The 24,527-nt window shown below is 47.6% G+C and overlaps 1 protein-coding gene across 3 annotated transcripts in view; it reads left to right on the top strand.

Annotated features, from left to right (window-relative positions):
• The window catches only part of LOC309375178 (retroviral integration site protein Fli-1 homolog), a 33,560-nt gene extending 9,589 nt beyond the window's left edge, over nt 1-23,971 (top strand). The window contains exons 2-9 of one of the 3 annotated variants that reach the window (XM_081920740.1): nt 9,988-10,193; nt 13,048-13,202; nt 15,181-15,384; nt 16,469-16,555; nt 17,217-17,282; nt 19,527-19,586; nt 21,031-21,078; nt 21,604-23,971. In XM_081920740.1, the coding sequence (XP_081776866.1) occupies nt 9,988-10,193; nt 13,048-13,202; nt 15,181-15,384; nt 16,469-16,555; nt 17,217-17,282; nt 19,527-19,586; nt 21,031-21,078; nt 21,604-22,118 (1,341 nt within the window). In that variant the 3' untranslated portion in view covers nt 22,119-23,971. Of the gene's footprint in view, nt 1-9,987; nt 10,194-13,044; nt 13,203-15,180; nt 15,385-16,468; nt 16,556-17,216; nt 17,283-19,526; nt 19,587-21,030; nt 21,079-21,603 lie in introns of all 3 variants that reach the window. The other 2 variants (XM_081920739.1, XM_081920741.1) reach the window with 2 other exon arrangements.
• The last annotated feature ends 556 nt before the right edge of the window (nt 23,972-24,527 follow it).

The following is a 24,527-nucleotide window of genomic DNA, read 5'->3' as shown; positions in this document are numbered from 1 at the left end:
GCATACGGGATTTGGCTGAGGGTTTCATGGGACACAGGTGGCGCTGTGGGTTAAAGCCTCAGCGCCTAGGACTTGCTGATCGAAAGGTCGGCGGTTCGAATCCCTGCTGCGGGGTGCGCTCCCGCTGCTCGGTCCCAGCGCCTGCCAACCTAGCAGTTCGAAAGCACCTCCGGGTGCAAGTAGATAAATAGGGACCGCTTACCAGCGGGAAGGTAAACGGCGTTTCCGTGTGCAGCTCTGGCTCGCCAGAGCAGCGATGTCACACTGGCCATGTGACACGGAAGTGTTTCCGGACAGCGCTGGCCCTTGGCCTCTTAAGTGAGATGGGCGCACAACCCCAGAGTCTGTCAAGACTGGCCCGTATGGGCAGGGGTACCTTTACCTTTTACCTTTAAAGTGAGTTTGGTGGAGTATTGCTCCATTTACATTAAGGGGCCATCCTCCATTGGCTGCAGTAGTTTGGTCCACAGTCTCTAAACGTTATTTTTCATTCTAGTTGCTTTGTGCTCTCAGTGTGTGTGTGTGTCTTGCTGCGTTTTAGCAATCTTTGTCTAATCTTAGCTCATCAGTTCTTCAGAGTTAGGATCCTTATCTTACACTGGCTATCTTTCAAAAAGCAGCTGACTAATCAATTGCACTCCTTTCAGCAATTGTAAAAAGAGATACAATATGAGGAAGGGCAATAGCTCAGTGGGAGAGCATCTGCTTTGCAGGCAAATTATCTCTGGTTCAGCCCCCAGCGTCTCCTGGCAGGGATGGGATAGTTCTTGGTCTCAAACCCTGGAGAGCTGCTGCCAGCCAGTGCAGACAATATTGGATGGCCCCAATTCCTTGGTCAGCTCAGGCCAGAAGACTGCAGGGCAGCGAGGCAGGCTGCAAACCATGAGAAACCCTAATCTGTTTGATTGCCCAGTGTCAGGAACACACACTCTAGATCCCCCCGGAAAAACCTGGAGAAAAATTATATAGACCACAGCAATTCCCCTTTCCTGATCCTCTAGTCTGCCCTGATGCGGCCCTGAGTATCCAGGTGGGCACAGCTGGGTGAGACCAACTCCACCCTGTTCATCATCCACCAAGGGATCAGGGATACAAATCAGATTGGCCTCCCCACCCATAATCAGATCATAGGTGAGGGGGTCTTACTCAGAGTCAACCTGGCATTTAGCAACAGCAGCCGTAGACCCAAGGGTTTCTCTCCTCCCAGACAAAACTCCCTTCCCTAGGTGAAAACTAACAACACCTACGACAGCAATAAAAACCCCACAAATTAAAAACATTTAAAACAACTAAAGCGATTAAAAACAGGTTAAGACAGTGGCTGCTTTCAGTCTGCATACAATATGTAGCTGCTTACTTTTTCCCATTTGACATTGTGTTTCCTTTGCACTGAAATGAACAGGGTAGAATAACGTAATGACAGTGTAATTTTTGTAATTAATTGCAGAACTTACATACTTTTGCTACAGAGGACAGTGAGACGAATAACATGGATTTTAGCAGAAGGCAAATTGCAGCAGAAGAGAAACAGTTACACATATCAAACATGTAGGGCCAAGTAAAACAATTATTTCTTAAGCAGCTGTCTCATTCAGTATAAGGAGGCACAGGTGACAAAGAGGTCTTGCACCTTGAGGGAGTATCAGCAGAAGAGGGAATGTCAGCTGGTGTGGCCTGCCATGCAAGCTATAGCTGCTAAAATTATATCCTCTACACAATTATTAAAAGTGCACACATCCCTTTTTTGCACCTGAGTACCATGGTGGGACGTGGGTGGAGCTGTGGTCTAAACCACTGAGCCTCTTGGGCTTGCTGATCAGAAGGTTGGCAGTTCGAATCCCCGCAACGGTCCCAGCTCTTGCCAACCTAGCAGTTCGAAAGTACGCCAAAAAAGTGCAAGTAGATAAATAGGTACTGCTTCAGCAGGAAGGTAAATGGTTTTTCCATGCGCTGCTCTGGCTTCACCAGAAGCGGCTTAGTCATGCTGACTACAGGACCCGGAAAAACTCTTTGCGGACAAACGCTGGCTCCATTGGCCTGTAAAGCGAGGTGAGTGCCGCAACCCCAGAGTCGTCTGTGACTGGACTTACCGTATTTTTCGCTCTATAACATGCACCCGACCATAACACGCACGTAGTTTTTAGAGGAGGAAAATCCGTAGGCATGCCACCCGTAGGCATTTCCTCCATAACACGCACAGACATTTCCCCTTACTTTCTAGGAGGAAAAAAGTGAGTGTTATGGTGCAAAAAATACGGTAACTGTCAGGGGCCCTTTACCTTTACCCCATGGTGGTGGGGGAGATTTTCATTGGGATTAGAGTGGGAAATTAAAGCCCCTTTCCCATGTCACGGCCCTGATCCACTTCTGTTCCCTTTACCATTTACTGAGTCTGTGTCAAAAGCAGACACACAGTGTAATTATCTAGTGGACAGAAGTCTTTGATGGTCAGCTTGCTTGGTTTTCTCATCAATGCAGGCCAGGATGATTGACAGTAACCTGGAAAAACACCAGTCCATTCTGATGCAGAGCTTTTAACAGAAGTTGTGATTTGTAGAAGTGAGCATGTGAAGCTGTTCAGGCATGCAAATGAAACACTGAATGGTGGTGGTTCATTGTTGCAGAGTGAATTATTTAAGGGACAGGCGCATCAGGGTCTGGCTCAAAACTGGCCACGACATATTAGGCAAGCGTTTGGTGTGTCTATATATTGCTTCATTTCATGGGAAGATTCTCCATTCCACTCCTGTATTGCTTTTCTTGTACGTTCTGTCCATTTCTCCCTTTCTGCATTCTAGTTTAAATAGAAGAGTTTCTAAAATTAAATTCTAAGGTAATGCATAAGAGGACACAGATTCCTGCACTGTTAATTTGTGTAAAAAAAAGGAGAGTTCAGCAGGCATAGTATGCCCTGGGCTTATCTCTTCTACATAACTGTTAAAGGTGCAGGAGTACCTGCTTTTCCATCCAAATACCTTATCACAAATCATACTTTCTGGCCTGGAAACGGGTGGATGGATGCAAAGGAAGGCATAGTTGCATAGAATAGAGGCAGGCATAGGCAAACCTGGCCCTCCAGATGTTTTGGGACTACAACTCTCACGATCCCTAGCTAACAGGACCAGTGGTCAGGGATGATGGGAATTGTAGTCCCAAAACATCTGGAGGGCCGAGTTTGCCTTTGCCTGGAATAGAGAATGTCAGCAGGTGTAGCTGAAATTTTCATGCAAGGCACATCTGATGAAATTCTCTCTTCTACGCAACTATTAAAAGTACTGCAGAGGAGCTTTCTTTTCTGAAACTAGGTCATGCTCAGTTTGTGTCAGTTCCTCCAATTCGTTCCCCCTTCCAGATCACCAGAGTGCCTATCTGCAGGGATCAAATACTGCAAGCAAAGGACGAAACAAGAATGAAAGCGCAACCTTTACAGGGTCGTCCTATGCACAGCTGTAGCGAGGTTATTTTTGTAGAGTGTTTCGGCAACACACAGGCACTCCTGTGTCTTCATGCAACTTTATGTGCTGTCCCGCCCAGTCTGCTTTTTCAGTTTGATCCGTAGTCACGATAGTCAGTGAAGATACGCATTCGTGAAACTCAGCACCGAAAGAATCTTGATGCAATCGTGCACAGAAGTACACCAAGATGGTTAAAATAGCAAAAAACAAGAAGCCGAGGTAGTGCAGATGGCCAATGGGAAACTGTAGGAAGTGAAAGCTGTGGCCAGTAGTTTGCAAACAGTACTCTGTACGATGACTGAAGTTTTTTATTGTTGTTGTTAAGGAACAACTAATCGTTGAAGGCATTTGAGAACAACAAAACAGGCAGTTTGGAACTCCCAAAACCCAGGAATAAATTGGGATGGGGACAATTTCCAAATCATCCCTAGTTTGGAGGAGCTGTTGGTTTCTTTCCCCGGAACCCTAGCTTTCAGTCTGTGTCTTGGGGGGCCTAAAGGATCTGCAGAAGCTTACTGGGGGCTCCTGACTATTATCAGTCAGTAATAATAGCCAAACTTCTCTGCAGCTGGCCCACCACAACTCAGTTTCACAACTGCAGGATGTGCTGCAAAGGGTTGCATTGGATGATCTGGGGCCAAAGAGGGCAGGGTTCCTGCCCCTTTAATTAATTGCACAGAAAAGAAATTCCAGCAGGTATGGTTTGCATGACACCTGCTGAAATCCCCTCTGCTAGCCACTTAATTAAAGGTGCAGCAGCATCTTCTCCTTGTGCCCATCTCTTTGTTCATGCTCCCAGTTTGTGCAGGACAGCATGCCCCTGAGTGCTGGTCACTGAGGGGGGCAACAAGAGGAGAGGTCTTTTGTCCTTGTGCTGTGGTGGCTGGTGCCCATTGCAGCTGATGGGGCAGAAGGCAGTGAGCCCCAGCACTACTTGGAGCCAGAGCCAACGGCAGGCAGAGCAAAGGACTTCTAGCTTTGACCCCATCTCCTCCCTCCTGAGTTATACAAAGGCAACACTGAGACTCAGGAGGAGGAGCCGGACAGGGTGAGTGGCAGAACATCTTTTGGGCATGCAGGAGGTCCCAGATTCAATCCCCACATCTGCACTTAAGGCTGGGAGAAAGAGTCTTGTCTGGAACCCCGGAGAACTGCTGCCAGGCTGTGTTAGACAATACTGTGCAAGCAGGACCAGTGTTTGACTCAGTATAACCTAAGAGTCTCATCTACAAATCTTTAATGCACAGGCAGGTGGAGACGGCAGGAAGCATTTTCTTTAGGTACTTCTCTGCTAAGCTGTTTAGGGCTTGAAAGATAGGTGCCAGCACCTTGCCCTGGACTCAGAAGTAAATAGGCAGCCAGTATAATGATTTCAGAAGTTGTGTAATATGACTCCAGATAAGATTTATAGCAGCCTAATTTTGAATTCTTTGACACTGTGTAACAACAACAACAACAACAACAACAACAATAATAGTAACAGTCCTAGTATATTAGGATTACCAGATTTCAAAAAGTGAAAATCCGGACACGAAAGTTGTTAAACTTTTTTTGGCAAAGTTGTTGAGCTTTATTGGCAAAAAGACAAACGATAATATAGTTTTTGAGCTATTTTAAAGGGAAATTGCCAAAAACGACACTGCCAACATGGGTTGACATATGTCCAGGTTTTCCTAAACATTTTTGCGATTTCCTCCCGGGCACCGCTTCCGACTGCAGTCTTCTGGCTGTGTCCAGGAAATTCCAGACGTATAGCAACCCTACATAGTTAATGCTCAGTGAACACCTTTTGCTTTCTGTTCCTCACTGTTATATACCTCTTGCTGGACTTCCCCAAAACTGTTCAAAACCTCTGCCTCATTCTCATCTAAGTATTCTTATAGTCTCCTTGTCTGAAATTCTCTGCCCATATTGATGGGAATTTCTGTGTGAAAACGTTAAAGCTGTTTTACTGAATTGTCTGCTCAAGGACTCCCCTCCTTTCCCCAAACGTGACAGGAGAAAGATCTGAGAGAAACGCCAAGAGAAATATTCTGACCCATCTAGAGTTAACAGGCTACTGATTTTCTGTGTTTCTTTTCTAAGAGACACTGGTCGTTCCTTAGGCAGCCCTGTACTGGGAAGTTTTTAATGTTTGATGTTTTGCTATGTTTTCATTATGTTGAAAGCTGCCCAGAGTTGCCGGGGGAACCCAGGCAGGTGGGCGGGGTAGAAATAATACAACAATATCATTATTTCTAATACTATTATTATTATCATCATCATTGTGAAGGACTGTCAGTCCTCGTTTGGCTGTCTGTTTCTTTGCTGGAGTGTGGGGGGTGGGGTTTGCTCCCATGGGTTTAATAATTTTTCTGCCTGCTGCAGCAATTGTAATATGCCATGCTAGATGCAGTACAATTTTAAATTGTCTCTTTATTGCTTCTTTTATTTCTTGAATTGCGTTTGATTGTACTACAATTTTCATTTCGTAGGAACAGAACGTAGAGCAGTATCACAGCACTTCAAACTATCTTCCCTCAAAGAATCCAAGGAACTCTAGTTTGTTAAGGATGCTGTGAGTTGGTAGGCAACCTGGGTTTCCTTCACAGATTCACTTTGTGACTTCAAGCTGGGGATGATGAAATGGCTTACCTGCCTTTTAGCCTGGTACAGGAGGTCCGGCCTGGGCTTCTCATCTTCCTGAGAATGAGGCCTGTCTCCCTAGTAGCCCAACGATTCCTCTATCATATGAGGGGATCGATCACAGAATCATCATCATCATCGTTTTATTTGTATGCCGCCTTTCCCTAGTTAAAACAATGATCAAGGCGGCTGACAACATGACAAGATCTACACAGTGACCAACACAACAAAAGTCATAAGCAAATAATAAGCAAAATAAATAATACACAACATAATAAAATAAGCAAAATAAATAATACACAACAAAACGTACCCAACCAAATGGAAAACAATTTGCACATAAATCATAAAATCTAAAACTAAGAATACAGCATTAATATCGGTCACAATTTAAAATGGCATAGATAAAAAACAAAAGCAATTTAAAAAGAAAAAGAAAACAAAAACGTTATACACCTTGTGTATAAAGGTGGACATTTCAGCTCCAGCACTGCATGTTAGTAGTAGGAGCTTTGTTAACCATGATTAATATGAAGCAGGATTCCTTATTAACCCAAGTTTTAACCAAATTAAAAAACAACTAGAAACAGTGGTTTTGAGGCTCAGTTTCAATGCAGTGTTATTTCACATTTTGAATGACTAAATTGTACCATATAATCATAGAATTGCAGAGTTGGAAGGGTCATCTAGTCTAACCTCCTGCAATGTAGGAATCTTTTGTCCAATGTGGGTCTCAAACCTGCAACCCTGAGATTAAGAGTTTCATGCTCTACCGATGGAGAACTGAGCAAGTTCAGTGGGCATGAAATGCTACCTGACTATTGGGAACAGAATGGAGCAGGCTGTAGAAAGGCCTGGCCACCTGGCTGGAATGATGAAGAGGAGCTTTCTACACTGCAATATTTTGTTGCAGCGTCTCCCCCCCCCCCACCCGCTTTAGTATAAGTGATTTTATCTGCCAGGCCCCAGCAGCTTTGCTCTGTGGGCTTGAGGCAGCAAGCATGTGTTTGGGAGAGAAGCAAACCACACAGCTCTCTTCCCCCTGCATTGGATGATACCATCTCCCCACCAGTGGTGCCTGCAGAAATGTCTGCTCAGCACCCCCAAAGACTTCTGCTTTTGGTGCATGAAGGAACGCGCAGCAGCACCCTGGCGCTGGGTGTTGGGAAACAGGCGCCTCATGCAAACTCTCCTGCAAGACAAATTTTGAGCCTATGAGGCCTGGCCTGTACTGTTCTGCAGGAGGGGAATGGCGTTATTTCAATGTTCCCATTCTTTTAGTTTTGGCTTTTTAAAATCTCCCTGCAAGTAAAGGTTTAGCATAGCAGGAAGATAGCTGAGCTCAAACCTTTCTCCTGAATGTGCTCCCCACCTCTTGTTTTCCCCAACAGCAGGCAGGAGTTATTGGTTTTCCTTTTCTTGGGAGAGATGGTCCTTGGGGCAGGGGCAGAGCAAGGTGGGTGCGGTCCTCCCCTTGGGGGTGACAAAATGCTGTGCGGCCCTCAACGTCTGTGAGAGACTCTGTGGCTTTGGTGTGCGCTGGCTCTAACTCCCCCCCCCCCAAATTTGAAATAAAGTCAAACCATTTTTGCAGGCGAATAAAAAATTTAAAAATAAAATGGTGACAAGAAATTTTCTGCACTGGGTACCACCTGACCTTGCTACACTACTGCCTTGGGGGGTCCCTTCCAACTCTACAATTCTATCATTGCTCTGTCCATTGAACCACACGGGCTGTTTAGACTCAGGAACCCCGAGGGAGCTGGTTTTCTTTCGTGACTGGACTTAAGAGCTCCAGCGCTGATTGCGAGCAACCTCCTCCCTCGGTTTCCTGAGCTGGGGGTGCGTCATCGCCCGGGAATTCCATTGTCGAGATAGGGCCTGGATTTGTGGAAACCTCGCTGTGCAGTCCTGGGAAAGCTCAGGCATCGACTTCCCTACCTGTTGCTTTTTTCAAACTAGAACCCACCGTACGGAGCCGGCCCAATCGTTAGGCAGGGTAAGGCGGCAGATACAGGAGCGGTGGGCAGCAAAGTTCTGGAGGACCAAGCTCTGTGGTGCACACAACCTGCCCTCTGTACTAGGGTTGAATCAACTTGTCAACTGCACTTTCTTATCTTCCCAGGTTTAGGTTCGTTTTGCCACATTTCAATATGAGTTTCCAAATTTCTTCTTGGAAAAAATTGCAGGCTGATGATTAGTGCAAGTTTCTCCCAATGCACACATATTTGCACAGCTATTTCCCCTAACAGCATACATGGAGGGAGCCCCACCAACCTGGGACATAGTTAGAGCATCTGCTTTGCAAAAGGTCCCAGGCTCAATCCCCGGTGTACCCAGGTAGGGCTGGGAATAACCCCAGCCTGAAATCCCCCAGCTGCTGTCCGTGTAGACAATTCTGAGCTAGATGGACCACACTGGTCTGACTCAGGATCAGACATTTCCTATGCTTGCCCACTGGGTCTTGAGAGACAGGAGTGTTTGATGTTTTGGTTTCAATCCTGCATAATCCCAGCCCTCTCTGTACTCAGTTTCCATTCCTTCTGGGACCAGCCCAGTGAAGTGACTCAGGCTGCAAATAGGGGTGGCCAAATGCAAAAGAAAACAGGGCTCCTGTGCCTTGAACAGTCATGTAGAAAGGATTTCAATACCTGCTGAAATTCCTGGGGCAGGAACCTTGTCCTCCCCGCTGCAAATCCTGCAGTACTTTTGGGGAGCCCCGAACTTGTTCACCCTTCTTAGCTTATTATTGTCCTTTCTTTTAACCAATAGGGTTTAGATTTTTCTGCCTCTGGCACCGACATTCTTTCATTCCCAGAAAAGGGGAGGGATGGCAAATTCTTTGGAAACCTAACATTACTGGAAGTGGCAGCATTACTGAGGAGATCTGTCTCATGAGAGAGGCTTGGCCCAGTCATTGCATTGTTTTAACTTCAAGCGTGTTGTTAAAAACTCTTTCATCTACTCAGGCTTTTATTTTTTATTTTTTTTTATATAAATATTTATTAAGATTTTTAAAGAAAGAAAAAAAAAGAGTACATTAATAATAAACAGTATTGTTTTGCTTTAACAAAGTTTCATGTCATCTTTGAACTTCCTCACGCCTCCCGCTCCCATTTACATCATTAATAAATTTTTGTCAAGCAAATTATCATCTTATTTCCAACTTGTGTACCAATAAAATACATTAAAATAATTCTCCTTCAACTTTGTTTCTCTTAATCTCTCTTATCGTCATTTCCTGATCTATTTTAGTGATGGCCAATTATTTATAACCAAGCATCTTTTTTAACATTCCATTAAATCACAATATTTTTGTAAATAAGTCTTAAATTTCTTCCAGTCCTCTTCCATCCTTTCTTCTCCCAGGTCTCGGATTCTGCCAGTCATCTCCGCCAGTTGCATATAGTCCATCTACTCAGGCTTTTAAAGCCAATTTACCCTAATAGGTTTGTTTTCTTTAGAGTTCCAAATGTGTGTGTGTCTCTCTCTCATCCTTGTTTTCTGATGGTTCTGTTTAGGTTGGCTTCTTTGATTGTTTTATTGTTGTACTGTACGTTGCCATGAGTTTGGGGAACTATGAATAATAATAATAATAATAATAATAATAATAATAATAATAAGAAGAAGAAGAAGAAGAAGAAGAAGAAGAAGAAGAAGTATTGTTATTATTAATCATTCCCCCATTCTTGTAAGGAGCTCAGAGTTCTCCCACGTGCTCCAGCAGACATTTTGCACGGACTGGGGAACCTTTGGCCCTTTCAGATGTTGCAGAGCTACAGCTGCCATCTTCCTTGACCAGTGGCCCTGCTGACTGGGACTGATGGGAGCTGGAGCTCGCAAGTTCCTCTTCTCTGACTCCCAAACCCTGATCCTTTGCTTGTACACTTTCCCCCCACGCTTGCAGGAGGCGCTGTCAGTCGTAAGCGAGGACCAGTCCATATTCGACCCATCCTTTGGCACCCCGCATCTCCTGAAGACAGAGCTGCCTTCGGTGGACAACTACGGTGGCAAGGAGGGCATCGGTCTGGAGGAGCCCCAGTGGCAAGGCCAGGCCAACAGCAGAGGCCATGTGGTGAAGCAGGAGAATGAGCAGGTCAACTGCTCCAGTAGGTCAGTGGCACTTCTTTGAGCTGGCTAGCAGAAATCTCCCTTCCTCCCAGCAGCCATCATGGGAGGAAGTTTGGAGGGCTAATTTTCTTGTAATCATGTGGCTGCTCAAGGCCCAGGAACCTTGGCTATTGGTTTCTCCCAGCTTAGTACTGCTATTGAAAGGGAACTACTTGACCAGCTTCTTGCTGGGTGGGCAATGATAGTCTAAATGGGCCTCGCACCAAGTGAAAACAGAACATGGGGGAGATAAGAGGAAACTGGCTGACGTATTTGATCAAGAAAACATATACGCAGCTGACAGGGACTGTATACACGCCAGCCAGTCAAAGCATGCTCCCCCCAAAAGAATCCTGGGAGTTGTAGTTTGTTAAGGGTGCTGGGAATTGTAGCTCTGTGAGTTTCCAGGATTCTTTGGAGGCGCTTTAAATGTGTGTTGTGTATGCAGCCTAGCATTCCCTGCCTCTACAGCTCGCCTAACCCAGATCTCCGCATTCTTTCTATCTGAAGAGGCTGCTTTTTCTTTCTATTTTGCTCAGAACTTGCTGCTGTGCCTTTAAGAGCAGACTGCTTACAGGGACATAAAGAGCAGGTGCTGAGAGGCGATCCTTTTACCTCCATATTGCCTGCCCGTTTCTTGCAAACCATGCTGCTGTTTAAAGCGCAAAGAGCAAACCAGGCTTTTATTATCATCATTATTATTCCTGGTCAGTTGGCAACCCTTCTGAAGCTTGTTTGCCCTGCCGTTGCAAAAATCTGATGCACAGAGGCAGGGCAGGCCATTGGTGGCTGGTGCCCATTGGGACCGGCAGAGTGGGCGGCAGTGAGGCCAGTGATAGGCAGATCTAACCAGGACCAGGGAGACCAGGGTTCAAATTCCCACTCAACCATGGCCTTGTCTCTCAGCCAAACCTACCTCACAGCGTTGTTGGGATTAAATGAGGAGGCCAGGGAGCCAGGGTACATGCCACTCTGAACACCTTGAGGGAAAGGGTGGAATACAAAGGCAAAGAATACCTATAAATATTCTTCTTAATGGGCCATGCTCCAGTGAGGATGGGGTGATTCCCTGCCCTGCTGCAGCGCCTGGGCCTTTCAGACCATCTTTACTGGCTGCAGGACATATCTTCCCCTGGAGCTTGTGGCTGCTCTCAAACCCACAGGAAACAACTCACTTCCCCTTCAGCCAAACAGTTTATATTAGGCGAATTTGCATCAACCAACGGGCATCTGGTGCAAAAGAGGTTAGCGTAGTTCAGGGCTTCCCAACTTCTTTCTAAAGGAGGCTAAACCTCAGCTCAAGCCCTGCTCAAAAGGAAGGTGCACTCGAGGGAGGGACGCAGCTACAATTCCCAGAGTGGCTTAACAACCACCCCTCTTCGCAAGAAATGCTGGGAATCGTAGCTCTGTGAGGGGGACAGGAGACTCCTAACAACTCTCAGCAGCTACTAGACAAACTACAGCTCCCAGAATTCTCTGGGGGTGAAGTCGCCGCTTTTTGAAGTGGTATCATAGTGCTTTTAATTGATGGTGTGGATGTTGACCCAAGACGCCACAGCCCACCACAGAAAAAGCCTGTTCTTGTGCTTCCACGCTCAGGAGGAGGAGGCAGCACATGAAGAAGGGCCTCAGAGGATGGTCGCAGAGTCCAGAACGGTTTCTTCCTCTGTCACAGATGCACATAGAGACCCATAAGCTCAGCTAACTAGCCAGGCTAGAGGCCTTGTGCCTGATCTTGTGGTAGGAGAAGCTTTAGTCCCAAGGTTGTAAACAACGTTCCTAAGTGTCTACATTTGACAAGGAGATGTGCTCTGCTCAAATGTCCTAACCCCCTCAGGTAGAAAGGAATGCAAAGAGACCACATGCAGGAGGGGCTGCTTAGAGAGAGAGGCCTTTGTTTCCTTGCCTAATGAATATGTAATGAAGGAAAGACCATACATGGTATAATTTGTATTGTGTTGTAACTTTAGATTGGAGGAAGTTTATGCATATGTATTGCTTTAATGGATAACAGCTATGTATATTAAGAAGGCCCCACCTTTTCGGGGCTTTGCTCAGCTTTTGGAGAGTGATCCCACTGAGCCATGATTGCTAGCAATAAACACTCTTTGTTTTCTCACCACTGTGTGATTTCCTTCCTAATAATAATAATAATAATATTTTTTTATTTATACCCCGCCCATTTGGCTGGGCTTCCCCAGCCACTCTGTGCGGCTTCCAATAAAATATTAAAATACCGTAATGCATCAAACATTAAAAGCTTCCCTAAACAGGTCTGCCTTCAGATGTCTTCTAAAAGTCTGGTAGTTGTTGTTCTCTTTGACATCTGGTGGGAGGGCGTTCCACAGGGAGGGCGCCACTGCCGAGAAGGCCCTCTGCCTGGTTCCCTGTAACTTGGCTTCTCACAGCGAGGGAACCGCCAGAAGGCCCTCAGCACTGGACCTCAGTGTCCAGGCAGAATGATGGGGCTTGAGACGCTCCTTCAGGTATACTGGACCGAGGCTGTTTAGGGCTTTGAAGGTCAGCACCAACACTTTGAATTCTGCTCGGAAACGTACTGGGAGCCAATGTAGGTCTTTCAAGACCGATGTTATGTGGTCTCGGCGGCCGCTCCCAGTCACCAGTCTAGGTGCCACATTCTGGATTAGTTGTAGTTTCCGGGACACCTTCAAAGGTACCCCCCGTAGAGCACATTCAGTAGTCCAAGCGGGAGATAACCAGAGCCTCAAACGTTGATTTTTGCTACATCATCACCTGCGAAATGCTGGGAGAGTGCCGTTCAGTTGTGGCAAGTTTCCAGACCTCAGTGAGCATGTCATCCAACAAAATCTCCTCTCCCTCTCTTCTCCACCAGCAGGCAATCGCCAGTGGACTGCAGTGTGACACGGAGGGGCAAATCAGGGGGAGCAGTTGACCCGTCCCAGGTATCCTATCCAGGTGGATACAACAACCAGCGCAGCAGCCCACCTGTTAACCCCCCCAGCGAGGAGAAGAGGGTCATCGTCCCAGCAGGTCAGTATATGGGGGCTTTTTGGCATCCCCCCGCCCTGCTCTCCGACTTCTGGTTCACACGCTATGCTGAACCCAGCTACAAGCTCTCTCTACACATGTACAAGGGTGTGTGTGAAATAGTGTGTGCTTGTTGGTTTCTACAGCTGAGCTTTTGTGTGCACAGACTGTACACTTGTTGAATGCAATGTGTGAATACCCCTGCTGGCTTCTTGTATTGGGGAACAGCCTTTTCTTCCAGTAATGGCTGGTTTCCCTGGCTGTTATTCCACCCGCTTTGGGCGACTACCAAATCCCATTTGTAAGCTGTACTCTTGACACAAGGGATGGTGACCAAATCACTTCATTTAGAACAAACTCTAACACATGTAAAGCATGAGAAAAGCCCACCAGAAACCTACAGTATATCCTTTCAGCTGCTTCTAGAACTCCTCAGCTTTTGTGTAAAACCAGGACTACACTAAAAAGTAAGGGGTGGCGGATGACTGTTCAATTAGAAGTGACAGGAAATCACACATCACATGCTCAGAGGCACAATCATAGAATCATAGAGTTGGAAGAGACCACAAGGGCCATGGACTCCAACCCCCTGCCAAGCAGGAAACACCATCAGAGCACTCCTGACATATGGTTGTCAAGCCTCTGCTTAAAGACCTCCAAAGAAGGAGACTCCACCACACTCCTTGGCAGCAAATTCCACTGTCAAACAGCTCTTACTGTCAGGAAGTTCTTCCTAATGTTTAGGTGGAATCTTCTTTCTTGTAGTTTGGATCCATTGCTCCGTGTCCGCTTCTCTGGAGCAGCAGAAAACAACCTTTCTCCCTCCTCTATGTGACATCCTTTTATATATTTGAACACAGCTATCATATCACCCCTTAACCTCCTCTTCTCCAGGCTAAACATGCCCAGCTCCCTTAGCCGTTCCTCATAAGGCATCGTTTCCAGGCCTTTGACCATTTTGGTTGCCCTCCTCTGGACACGTTCCAGTTTGTCAGTGTCCTTCTTGAACTGTGGTGCCCAGAACTGGACATAGTACTCCAGGTGAGGTCTGACCAGAGCAGAATACAGTGGCACTATTACTTCCCTTGATCTATACTCCTATTGATGCAGCCCAGAATTGCATTGGCTTTTTTAGCTGCCACGTCACACTGTTGGCTCATGTCAAGTTTGTGGTCAACCAAGACTCCTAGATCCTTTTCACATGTACTGCCCTCAAGCCAGGTGTCACCCATCTTGCATTTGTGCCTCTCATTATTTTTTTGCCCAAGTGCAATACTTTACATTTCTCCCTGTTAAAATTCATCTTGTTTGTTTTGGCCCAGTTCTCTAATCTGTCAAGGTCGTTTTGAAGTGTGATCCTGTCCTCTCGGGTGTTAGCCATCTTACATATTCCTGGTCTGAGCTCTAAATAGGTCAAGAAATGCCAATGGATGGTATAATGTTAAGAAATCCCAGGACATGTTTTCACCATTTCACCAAACATAAGAGCACCCCGCAGAACCGATTATGGTAGGGTTGCCATAATTCAGAAAGAGAAAATCCAGACAGAAAAGTTGTTGATTCTGTTTTGCAAAATCGTAAAGAAACGAGGTTTTAGAGGTATTTCCCCCCCAAAATCGCCGATATCGCCACTTCCAATATGGGTTGCACCATGCATTTAAAGCACATGACTCCCCCCTCACAGTATGCTGGGAACTGTAGCTTGTTAAGGGTGCCAGGAATTGTAGCACTATGAGTGGTAAATTACAGTTCCCAGGATATTTTAAAGCATGCACCTTTGATGTATGGTGCGTACTCAGAGGTAGCCTCACTATCATATCACCCCAGAGTATCCTGGGAACTGGAGTTTGCAAAGCATGCTGGGAATTAGCTCTGTGAGGTGTGAACTACAGTTCCCAGGGCCTGCAGAGGGTGTTCTGCCCAAGGAACATCCAAAATCTGGAGCCAACATTGTACCTAGACACCTGTATCTCTCCAACAGACCCTGGCGTGTGGACCCACGAACACGTCCGCCAGTGGCTTGACTGGGCAGTGAAGGAGTATGACCTCATCGACGTTGAAACTGGCCTCTTCCAGCATGTGGACGGCAAGGAGCTGTGCAAACTTGGCAAGGAAGGTTTCCTGCGGCTCACTACACCATACAACGCCGACGTGTTGCTGTCTCACCTCAATTACCTGCGCCAGAGTAAGGCCATTGACAGGCTCGGGGTGGCAAAACTCAGTTTTCAGATAGAGGCTGCGTCTGGAGCAGGGGGGCGTTGTACAATAGCCGCTTTTAAAAATTGCTTTATGCCCCACCTTGCAGAAACCTCATGGGGAGCTGGTTATCTGAGCCATGCAACAATATCAGGAGAATTGCATGACAGATCTGTGGCAGGATTGCGGAGCTGGACATGAGGAGTATGCATTTCCTCCAAAAACGCCTTGCATGTAGAGCACTAGCTGCTCAGGGAACCTGCTTCCATGACACACTAACTTTCCATGTGTGGGGTGGTTTCAAAGAAGGGGTGCGCATTCAAATGAAAGAGCCTCCACTTCCAGTCTGAAGCGCTGCAAGAATCCTATCACGCTTGACACATGCCTTATGCAAAGTCGGGTTTTTGATCCATCTAGGTTTCTCTTTTCTTTTCTAGCCCTGCTCCCTGAGACCATGGCACAGTGACAGAGCATGTGTAAGGTCCTAGTTTCATCCCCCAACCTTGCCTCTTGGCAGGGGATGGAGAAGAACTAAGAACATCAGAATATGTCAAAGGCCCATCTAGCCCAGCCAGCATCCTGTTCGCACTGTGGCCAACCTATGGGAAGCTCAAAAGTAGGAGCTGAGCATAACAGCTACCTCCCCATCTATGATTCCTAGCAATTGATATTCAAAGGTATACTGCTAGCAACCATGGAAGTAGAACATATCCAATGTGGAATTTGAGACCCTGGGCTAGATGGATAGGCCTAGTGGGAAGCAGATTCCTTAGCTCAAGCATAGGCAAACTCAGCCCTCCAGATGTTTTGGGACTACAACTCCCATCATCCCTGACCTGGTCCTGTTAGTTAGGGATGATGGGAATTGTTGTCCCAAAACATCTGAAGGGCCGAGTTTTCCTATGCCTGCCTTAGCTCTTGAACTAGCTTGGAAAGTATTCTCTTATTCTTACTGCAACCATGATTAATCTGTGATAATAGCAAACGAAACCGCAATCTGTGGCTGGCCAATGACCACCGCAGCCCCTCCTACCCTCTAATAACTCTTCTCCATTTCTCTCTCCTGCACCCAGGCAGCCCCACTTTTACGTATCCGCCTGCGCCGGTCATTACTCAGCAGCCCCCGCCCCCACCACCCCCTAGGGCCCAAGTCAAATCCGGTAAGTTGCCAGCAAAGGTAATGATGGCAAGATTGGGACGTGTGGCTGGGATAGGACCCGCGTCTCACAGATCTCACATGAAAGCAAAGTTGTGGTGCTTGAGAGTGAGCCACAGAGTCAGGGGAGGTCTGGCTATAGACCCAATCAAGCAATCCTCAGCTTCCATAGTAGTCATTATCGATATTCCCTGTTCTCTCACATTTTACAGAGAATCATTGATGCCAACCTGCTGCAGGCTGGTGTTTCTCAGTGTTTCGTTCCCAACTTTTCCCATATCCAAACTATTGTGTTTTAAAAAGAAGAATTGCAGCTCCAGCCTCTCCAGCTGCAAAACACCACTGGGGCTCTCCAGAGCTACTGCACCTTTAGTTAGAAGCTTCCTCCTTGTAGCTTCTGCCACTGATTGCTTCCTGTTGAAAGTGGCACAGTGTTAGGGATTGCCCCTTAATTGGTCAGTTCCCATTCTCTGCATGGAGGGGGAGGAGAGTGCATATGTATTTAGTTGTTATGCAGTATTGCAAGTATGACAAACACGGATAAAAGCCACCACCGTTTCCCATTTTACCGGACCGGGTTTTTTGAATCATCTGTGAACTGTGTCTTTCCTCCCTGAAATAGCACCTCCGTTTAATTCAGGCCCATTTTCTCTCTCTTGGTACAGAGTCTGCATATGAAGAAATACGGCGCAACAGCTGGGGCAGCGGCTCGATCAGCACAACTTCCAAAGGTACTAGTTAGTCATTCCCAGAATAAAAATTGGGAAGGCTACATTTTTAATCTGTCTCCTCTGCTTGTGTTGATATGGGGAAAGGCCATAGCTCAGCGGTCCAGAACATCTGCTTCTAGTGCAGAAGGTCTTGGGTTCCATCCTGGGCATCTCCAGTTAGGGCTGAGAGAGACCCTCCTGCCTCCTGAATCCTGGAAAGCTGCTGCCAGCCAGTGTGGGCAATACTGAGCTGGCTGGACTGGGGGGGGGGGCAGGGTTGACAGCTCCCAGTTCTCCTAACCTTTGTGAACTGCTTGGGCAGGAATTAGTCGTTCTCAGTCTGGATGGACTGGATGGACAAAACTACAGGTGCCCGATAGGCAGAGGACCCCTTCAGATGTCCTTTTTCTTGTGCACACATGATTATTTTTTGGGTATTGAATTACAAGAGGATCTGTCCTGGAGTGTCAACACAAGGGGGCTTGTGAAGAAGGCACAGCAGAGACTGTACTTTTTAAGAATCCTAAGGAAAAACCATCTTCCACAGAAACTGCTGCTTGCCTTCTATCACTGTGCCATTGAGAGCGTGCTCACTTATGGCTTATGTGTGTGGTACGGAAGCTGTACTACCCAGGACAGGATGGCGTTGTGCATAGTTGTTAAGGCAGCAGAGAGCATTGTTGGCTGCCCACTCTCCACCTTAGAGCAGATTTATGCCACAAGGTGCCATAGGAAGGCACTGGACATAGTAAAAGATCCATCGCATCCTGGTCACTGTCTCTTTGAGCTCCTGCCGTCGGGATGGAGATACAGGACGATGATGACAAGAACGAGCCGTCTCAAGAACAGCTTCTTCTCCAGAGCGATCTCGGCCCTGAATGGGAAGCCTGGACTTTGAAAGTCATCTAATCTTCCTTGCTGTATTATATTATATTGTTTTAATTAGTGTTTTTATAGTTGTTCTGATTTTGAGTGGAGTGCCCTATCTGGGTGGATGGAGCAGCCAAGTAATTTCGTTGTCCCTGAGAGGGGGCAATGACAATAAATATTATTATTATTATTATTATTATTATTATTATTATTATTATTATTATTTGTTCTCATGGAGCCAGAACAGAGTCATTCAACAAAGCTAAAGGGTATGAGACTCAGGAGAACGAGAGAAGAAGCGCACCCTTAATAATAAGAATAAGAATAATTTATTATTTATACCCCACCCGGCTGGGTTTCCCCAGCCACTCTGGGCAGCTCCCAACAGAATGTTAAAAACACAATAAAAGATCAAACATTTAAAACTTCCCTAAGCAGGGCTGCCTTCAGATGTCTTCTAAAAGTCAGATAGTTGTTTATTTCCTTGACATCTGAAGGGAGGGCATTCCACAGGGCGGGCACCACTACCAAAAAGGCCCTGTGCCTGGTTCCCTGTAACCTCATTTCTCGCAGTGAGAGAACCACCAGAAAGCCTTTGGAGCTGGACCTCAGTGTCTGGGTAGAACGATGTGGGTGGAGACGCTCCTTCAGGTATACTGGGTTGAGGCTTTAAAGGTCAGCACCAACACTTTGAATTGTGCTCGGAAACATACTGGGAGCCAATGTAGGTCTCGGCGGCCACTCCCAGTCACTGCATTCTGGATTAGTTGTAGTTTCCGGATCACCTTAAAAGGTAGACCCACGAGAGCGCATTGCAGTAGTCCAAGCGGGAGATAACTAAAGCATGCACTACTCTGATGAGACACAGTCCGCAGGCAGGTAGGGTCTCAGCCTGCATACCAGATAGAGTTGGTAGACAGCTGCCCTGGACACAGAACTGACCTCTGCCTCCATGGACAGCTGTGAGCATAGAGAAAATGTTAAACTACAGAACTTGCTTCCACAGCAAGCTTCCACCATCCTACATTGCTTTTACAAGGCGATTAGACAAATTTATAGAAGTTAAGTGCATTGATGGATACTCGTCCTGATGGCTGTAGGATACCCTTTGAGATCAGTGTGCCCTAGAATACCAGCTGCCGGGAACGAAAGCAGGACAGAGCCATGGGGCTCAAGCCCCTCTTGCGGACTGTCCATAGGCATCCGGTTGACCCCTGTGAGGAACAGGATACTGGTCTAGGTGTGCCTTTGGCCTAATCCTGCCATGCTGTTCTTCTGTCCTTTTGACTTCAGTCAAGGGGAAATAGGTCTCAACCCCGGTTAAATCAAATAATTGCATATGGACATCTTTTGTTTCTCTCTTAATGTTTCCCTTGCTGCTTTTCCATCTTCAAGGTTCCCCACCACAGATCCAGGGCGTCGGCAGAACTCCTGATTCAACACGCATTGCTCCAGGTACAGTTTTTCATCTTTCCTAGGAGAAGTTTGCACCACTTCCTGCCTTGGGACTGCCACCTTTTTTTTTTATCAGCCTCTGTTCCTGTGCTTTTAACAACAGCATCATCTGCAAACCAGCAAGGGCTCCTCCTGTCAAAAGGATCACCTGCTGATTTCTGTAGGTTATTAAAGGCAGAAGAGCAGATTAGGCTCCTCTTTTTCTGGTCAGTTGGCAACTATGCTTTCTAATGATACCACACGTTTTGTGATGTGGGGATGGCAAGCATATTCTTGTAATGCTTTCAAATGAATATATTTAGCTTGCGCAGGTGGAAGGGGAAAAACAGGACTCTTGTATCCAGGGTGTTGAAGAGAGAATTTTGACAGGTGCAACTTGTCATGTCAGAGTTCTGAAGGGAAGTGAAAATGTGCACTAGCTAAAAATCTCTCTTCTGTATAAACAGAGGAGATAGATCATGGACTTCAACAGGTCACCCTAGCATCAATGGCATGCCTTTATTTAAATATACATTCCTTCTTACCCCTAATATATTTTCCACTCACGTTTCATCTCCACAACAGCCTTGTGGGGTTGGTCGTGGCAATTTTTCTGCAGCTGGAGAAAAAAAGGCTGAGGAACAGAGATGCTTCCAAGGTCACAAATAAGACCACAGCTGAGCTGAGGGGTAGCCAACTTTTTTTAATGGCAGGGCTCCTGTGCCTTTAACGGCTATGTGGCTAGCAGGGATTCAGCTGACAAAGGTTTTCTCAGCATGGAAAGAACAGCGATGGGGAAAGAATTGTTGACTTGGTTGGATTTCTGCTTGCCACTCAGCTCCTAAAGATCTTGCTAAGAAGAGAAGCTGACAAACTACCACGGGGGTGATTTGAACTTGGCTCCCAATGCAATAGCATCTAGTAGGCCATGTGGTTGGACTTCAACTCCCATCAGTCCCAACCAGCATAGCAAATGCTCAGGGATGATGGGAGTTGTAGTCCAGCAACATCGGGAGGGGCACCCCAGGTTCCTTATCCTTGGAGTAGAACATAGTGGCTCTTGAAGCAGTTGGGCCAGAAGGAGGTCTAGTTGTTACTGAGGTGGTCAAGCCTACCTGTACTTGCTTCAGGTGTGAGCTCACATTGCTGAATGCAGAAATGCATATCCTCTCTCCCTGCACAAGGATTGCTAGCATGTCGTGCCTACAGCCTAGCCTTGAACTTGACAGGCTAGTTTTCTATTTGCAGGGACTTTTATTTACTGATATGGAGGAGCATGAGCTGCAACCTGCAGTCTGAAGTGGTACAGCCCAGCCCAGAGCTGTACCACCTCAGCCAGAGCTCAGCTAGGAAGCACCTGAGAACAGCAGTGAGGCTTTCCAGGCAATGCGGCAAGGCAGAGCTGCAGGTGGGGAGGTGCCTCTTACTCCAGCCCCTCTCACGACTCCCTTCTCATTCTCACCAGATCCATACCAGGTCCTGGGACCCACTAGCAGCCGCTTGGCAAACCCAGGTGGGTCCAAACGTCTCTTTCTCTTGGGGAGTTAGAGGGTGTGTGAAGCTGGGCTTGTGGCACAAAGGTGCCATAATGGGAAAAGAAAGCTTCGCCTGTTGAATCCCCTTCTAAGGCTGGGAAAGGGCAGGGAGATAGCAAATAGGTGCTTACAGAGCTGAAAGCTCCCACCTGTTTAGCGAGCCAAGCTGTTTGCTGTGACAAAAGCTTGGGCAGAGGAGAATATGGGAGCGAGGAGCAATGAGGCGCCATGTTCAAAAGCCCAGTATTGGTCTCCAATAGAGATGGGGAACCTCCGGCCCTCCGGATGTCATCGGACTACAACTCCCATCATCCAGTGGTCATGGATGATGGGAGTTGTAGTCCAGCAACATCCAGAGGGCCGCAGGTTCCCTGGCCCACAGCACCTGCGTTAGACCTTCCCTCTTAGCCCGGCCAACCCACTTGCTGACCAGCTTCGCAGACAGTTCAGAGCTCCCACCTTTGCCCCCAACCCTTAACCAGTCCCCTTCTCTCCCCTGGCAGGCAGCGGTCAGATCCAGCTGTGGCAGTTCCTCCTGGAGCTGCTGTCGGACAGCAGCAACGCCAACTGCATCACCTGGGAGGGCACGAACGGCGAGTTCAAGATGACGGACCCCGACGAAGTGGCTCGGCGGTGGGGCGAGCGCAAGAGCAAGCCCAACATGAACTACGACAAGCTGAGCCGAGCCCTGCGCTACTATTACGACAAGAGCATCATGACCAAAGTGCACGGCAAGCGCTACGCCTACAAGTTCGATTTCCAGGGCATCAACCAGAGCCAGCAAGGGCAGCCGGGCGAACCTGCCCTCTACAAGTACCACCACACGGACCTGCCTTACCTCCCGCCCTACCACCAGCAGAAGGTGGGCTTCGGCCTGGGCCACGCCGCCCAGATGCCTACCTCCCCCACGGGCTTCTTTGGGCCCACCTCCCCCTACTGGAATTCCGGCGGGGGCAACCTCTACCCAAACCCCAACGTGCCCAGGCAGCCAGGAAGCCACTTGAGCTCTTTCTTTTAGTCCCCTTGATGCCTCTGGGGCCCTTCAAGCTACTTGGACTCCTGCGGCAGCCAGCAGAGCTCATTGTTCAGACAGCAGCCGAGCCCCAAGACTGTGAATTATCCTGGGTGGCGTGGATGAGGGTTCTGCCACCAGGGGGCACCCCTCTCATCTCCTTTGGCACTTAGTGCAACGCCCATCTGATCTCCTCCTCCGCCACTAGGAGGTGCTGGACTTGGCTGGAACTTCTACAGCACAGATGGGGAGCCCGCAGCTCTCCTGTTGGTATTGGGACTACAACTCCCATCTTCCTTGACCCAAGGCTGGGGATGATGGGAATTGGAGTCCGGCAACTTGGGGAAAGGGCCACAGCTGCCCCATCCACAGCTCCCGAGTGAACGACAGAGCCTAATAAGGGCCTCGAATTTGCATCCACCGCAGCAGAGGAAACTTGAGGTTGCAAGAGACATTGAGCTGCTGCTACTTGCTTGGCATCTTTTCATGGCTGCCCTAAGACGTTTTGCTGATTATAAACACAGCTGAGCAGAGCAGGCTAAGGTGGGAGAACAGCACAGGCCACAGGGGACCTGCAGCCTAGTCCTCCAGCCCTTTGCTGCCACACCTCTCTCTCACACACACACACACACACACACACACACACACACACACACACACAACCTCTGCCACCTAAGGTGGCTGTCTCATTCTCCCTTAATGGCAGTGGTACCCAGAGTGGTTTTCCAATCAACCCCTCTTCCCAGGGAACTCTGAACTATAGTTCTGTGAGGGGAATAGGGGTTGCCTTAACAACTCTTTGGGATGCGGGTGGCGCTGGGGTCTAAACCACAGAGCCTGGGACTTGCTGATCAGAAGGTCGGCGGTTTGAATCCCTGCGATGCGGTGAGCTCCCATTGCTCGGTCCCTGCTCCTGCCAACCTAGCAGTTCGAAAGGACGTCAAAGTGCAAGTAGATAAATAGGTACCACTCTAGCAGAAAGGTAAACAGTGTTTCCGTGCGCTGCTCTGGTTCGCCAGAAGCAGCTTAGTCATGCTGGCCACATGACCCGGAAGCTGTACGCCGGCTCCCTCGGCCAGTAAAGCGAGATGAGCGCCGCAACCCCAGAGTCAGCCACGACTGGACCTAATGGTCAGGGGTCCCTTTAACAACTCTTAGTGCCTTGAGCAGTTCCCAAGATTCTTTGGGGGTGGGGAGCCATGGCGGTTTAATTGTATGCTTTAAATCTAGGGTGTGAATATGCCATAGTCGCCCTTGTAGAACTTAGCAGAGAAGACAAAACTAGAATGAGTCAGCTCTGCCAGTCGGTGGTTCTGGCTCCCCCTACTGTTGGCCTCCCTGCTTTCTGCCCTATCAGCCCCAATGGGCCACTGAGGAGGTCAAGCCTATATGTTAAGCCTAGCAGCTGCTGGGGGAGGAGAGACACTGACATACAGTACAGCCACAACGATAGCAGCGCCATTTTCTCTTGGAACATCAAATTCCACTCTCTGTTTCCAAACCCTGGTGTGACAATAGAAGTAGCATTTTCCAGCATGGCGGTGATGGTTGAAAAGGGCCTTTGCTCTTGACTTGGGCATTTCCAGTGTATTTGGGCAGTGGGGGTGGGGTGGGGTGGGTGAGACTAAGGTAGCAAGTGCTTATTGCCTAGCACTCATGCCATCACCAGGGCTGCTTTTGCCCCCTTAAGCCAGCCCATGGTTTTTTGCAAGTATTTTTAATGTTTTAATGCTTAAGGTTCACGGTTTTAATTTGCCAGGTGGGTGGGTGGGTAGGTAAGGAAAAGGGAGAACATTTATATTCCTATTTTTTAAAAGATGCATGTGTGGCAGTTTTAAAATAAATATTAAGCGACACAAGAGGTGAAGAAGCACATGTATATGCATATCAAGAGGAGCTGAACTTAAAACTGTAGGTGACCTCCACAAAATGGTCTTCGCCGTTCTATGATTGCAAACCTCAAAGCACAATGGTTAGACTTCGTTGAGCTGAGTGAGGCTCTCGAGTGGGCTATTTTCAAACTTCTTTCCAAAGTCTTGAGTATTTTCCAACCTCTTTCCAAAGACTTGAGCATATATTGCCTTCTCATCTGTACTAAAAGCTGCTCCATTTCCTTCCAGAATCCACACAATGGTTTGGAGTCATGCTATTTTGGGGCAGTGTGGCAAATTGAAAATGCAGACCCAGCCAATGGGCACTACTAGAGTGAGGTCAGGGCAGGTACCCTTGTGGATCCCAGACAATCATTGGTGCTCTAACAAGTGCCCCAGGTTGCCTTGTGGTGATGCCAGGCCTCATTCTGGGTACTGCAAATTTGCCTAAACAGTGTGTGGAGGCCATCTATTAAGAATGGAACATATATTGGTCTTCAATGACTTCAACAATCTCAGGGGCTCTGGAGGACAGTTCTTAGGG

This window comes from Podarcis melisellensis (assembly GCF_964234715.1).
Source record: "Podarcis melisellensis genome assembly, chromosome: 8".
Lineage (NCBI taxonomy): Eukaryota > Metazoa > Chordata > Lepidosauria > Squamata > Lacertidae > Podarcis > Podarcis melisellensis.
The sequence above is the reverse complement of the archived record's forward strand: the minus strand, read 5'-3'. Positions and strand labels throughout refer to the sequence as shown.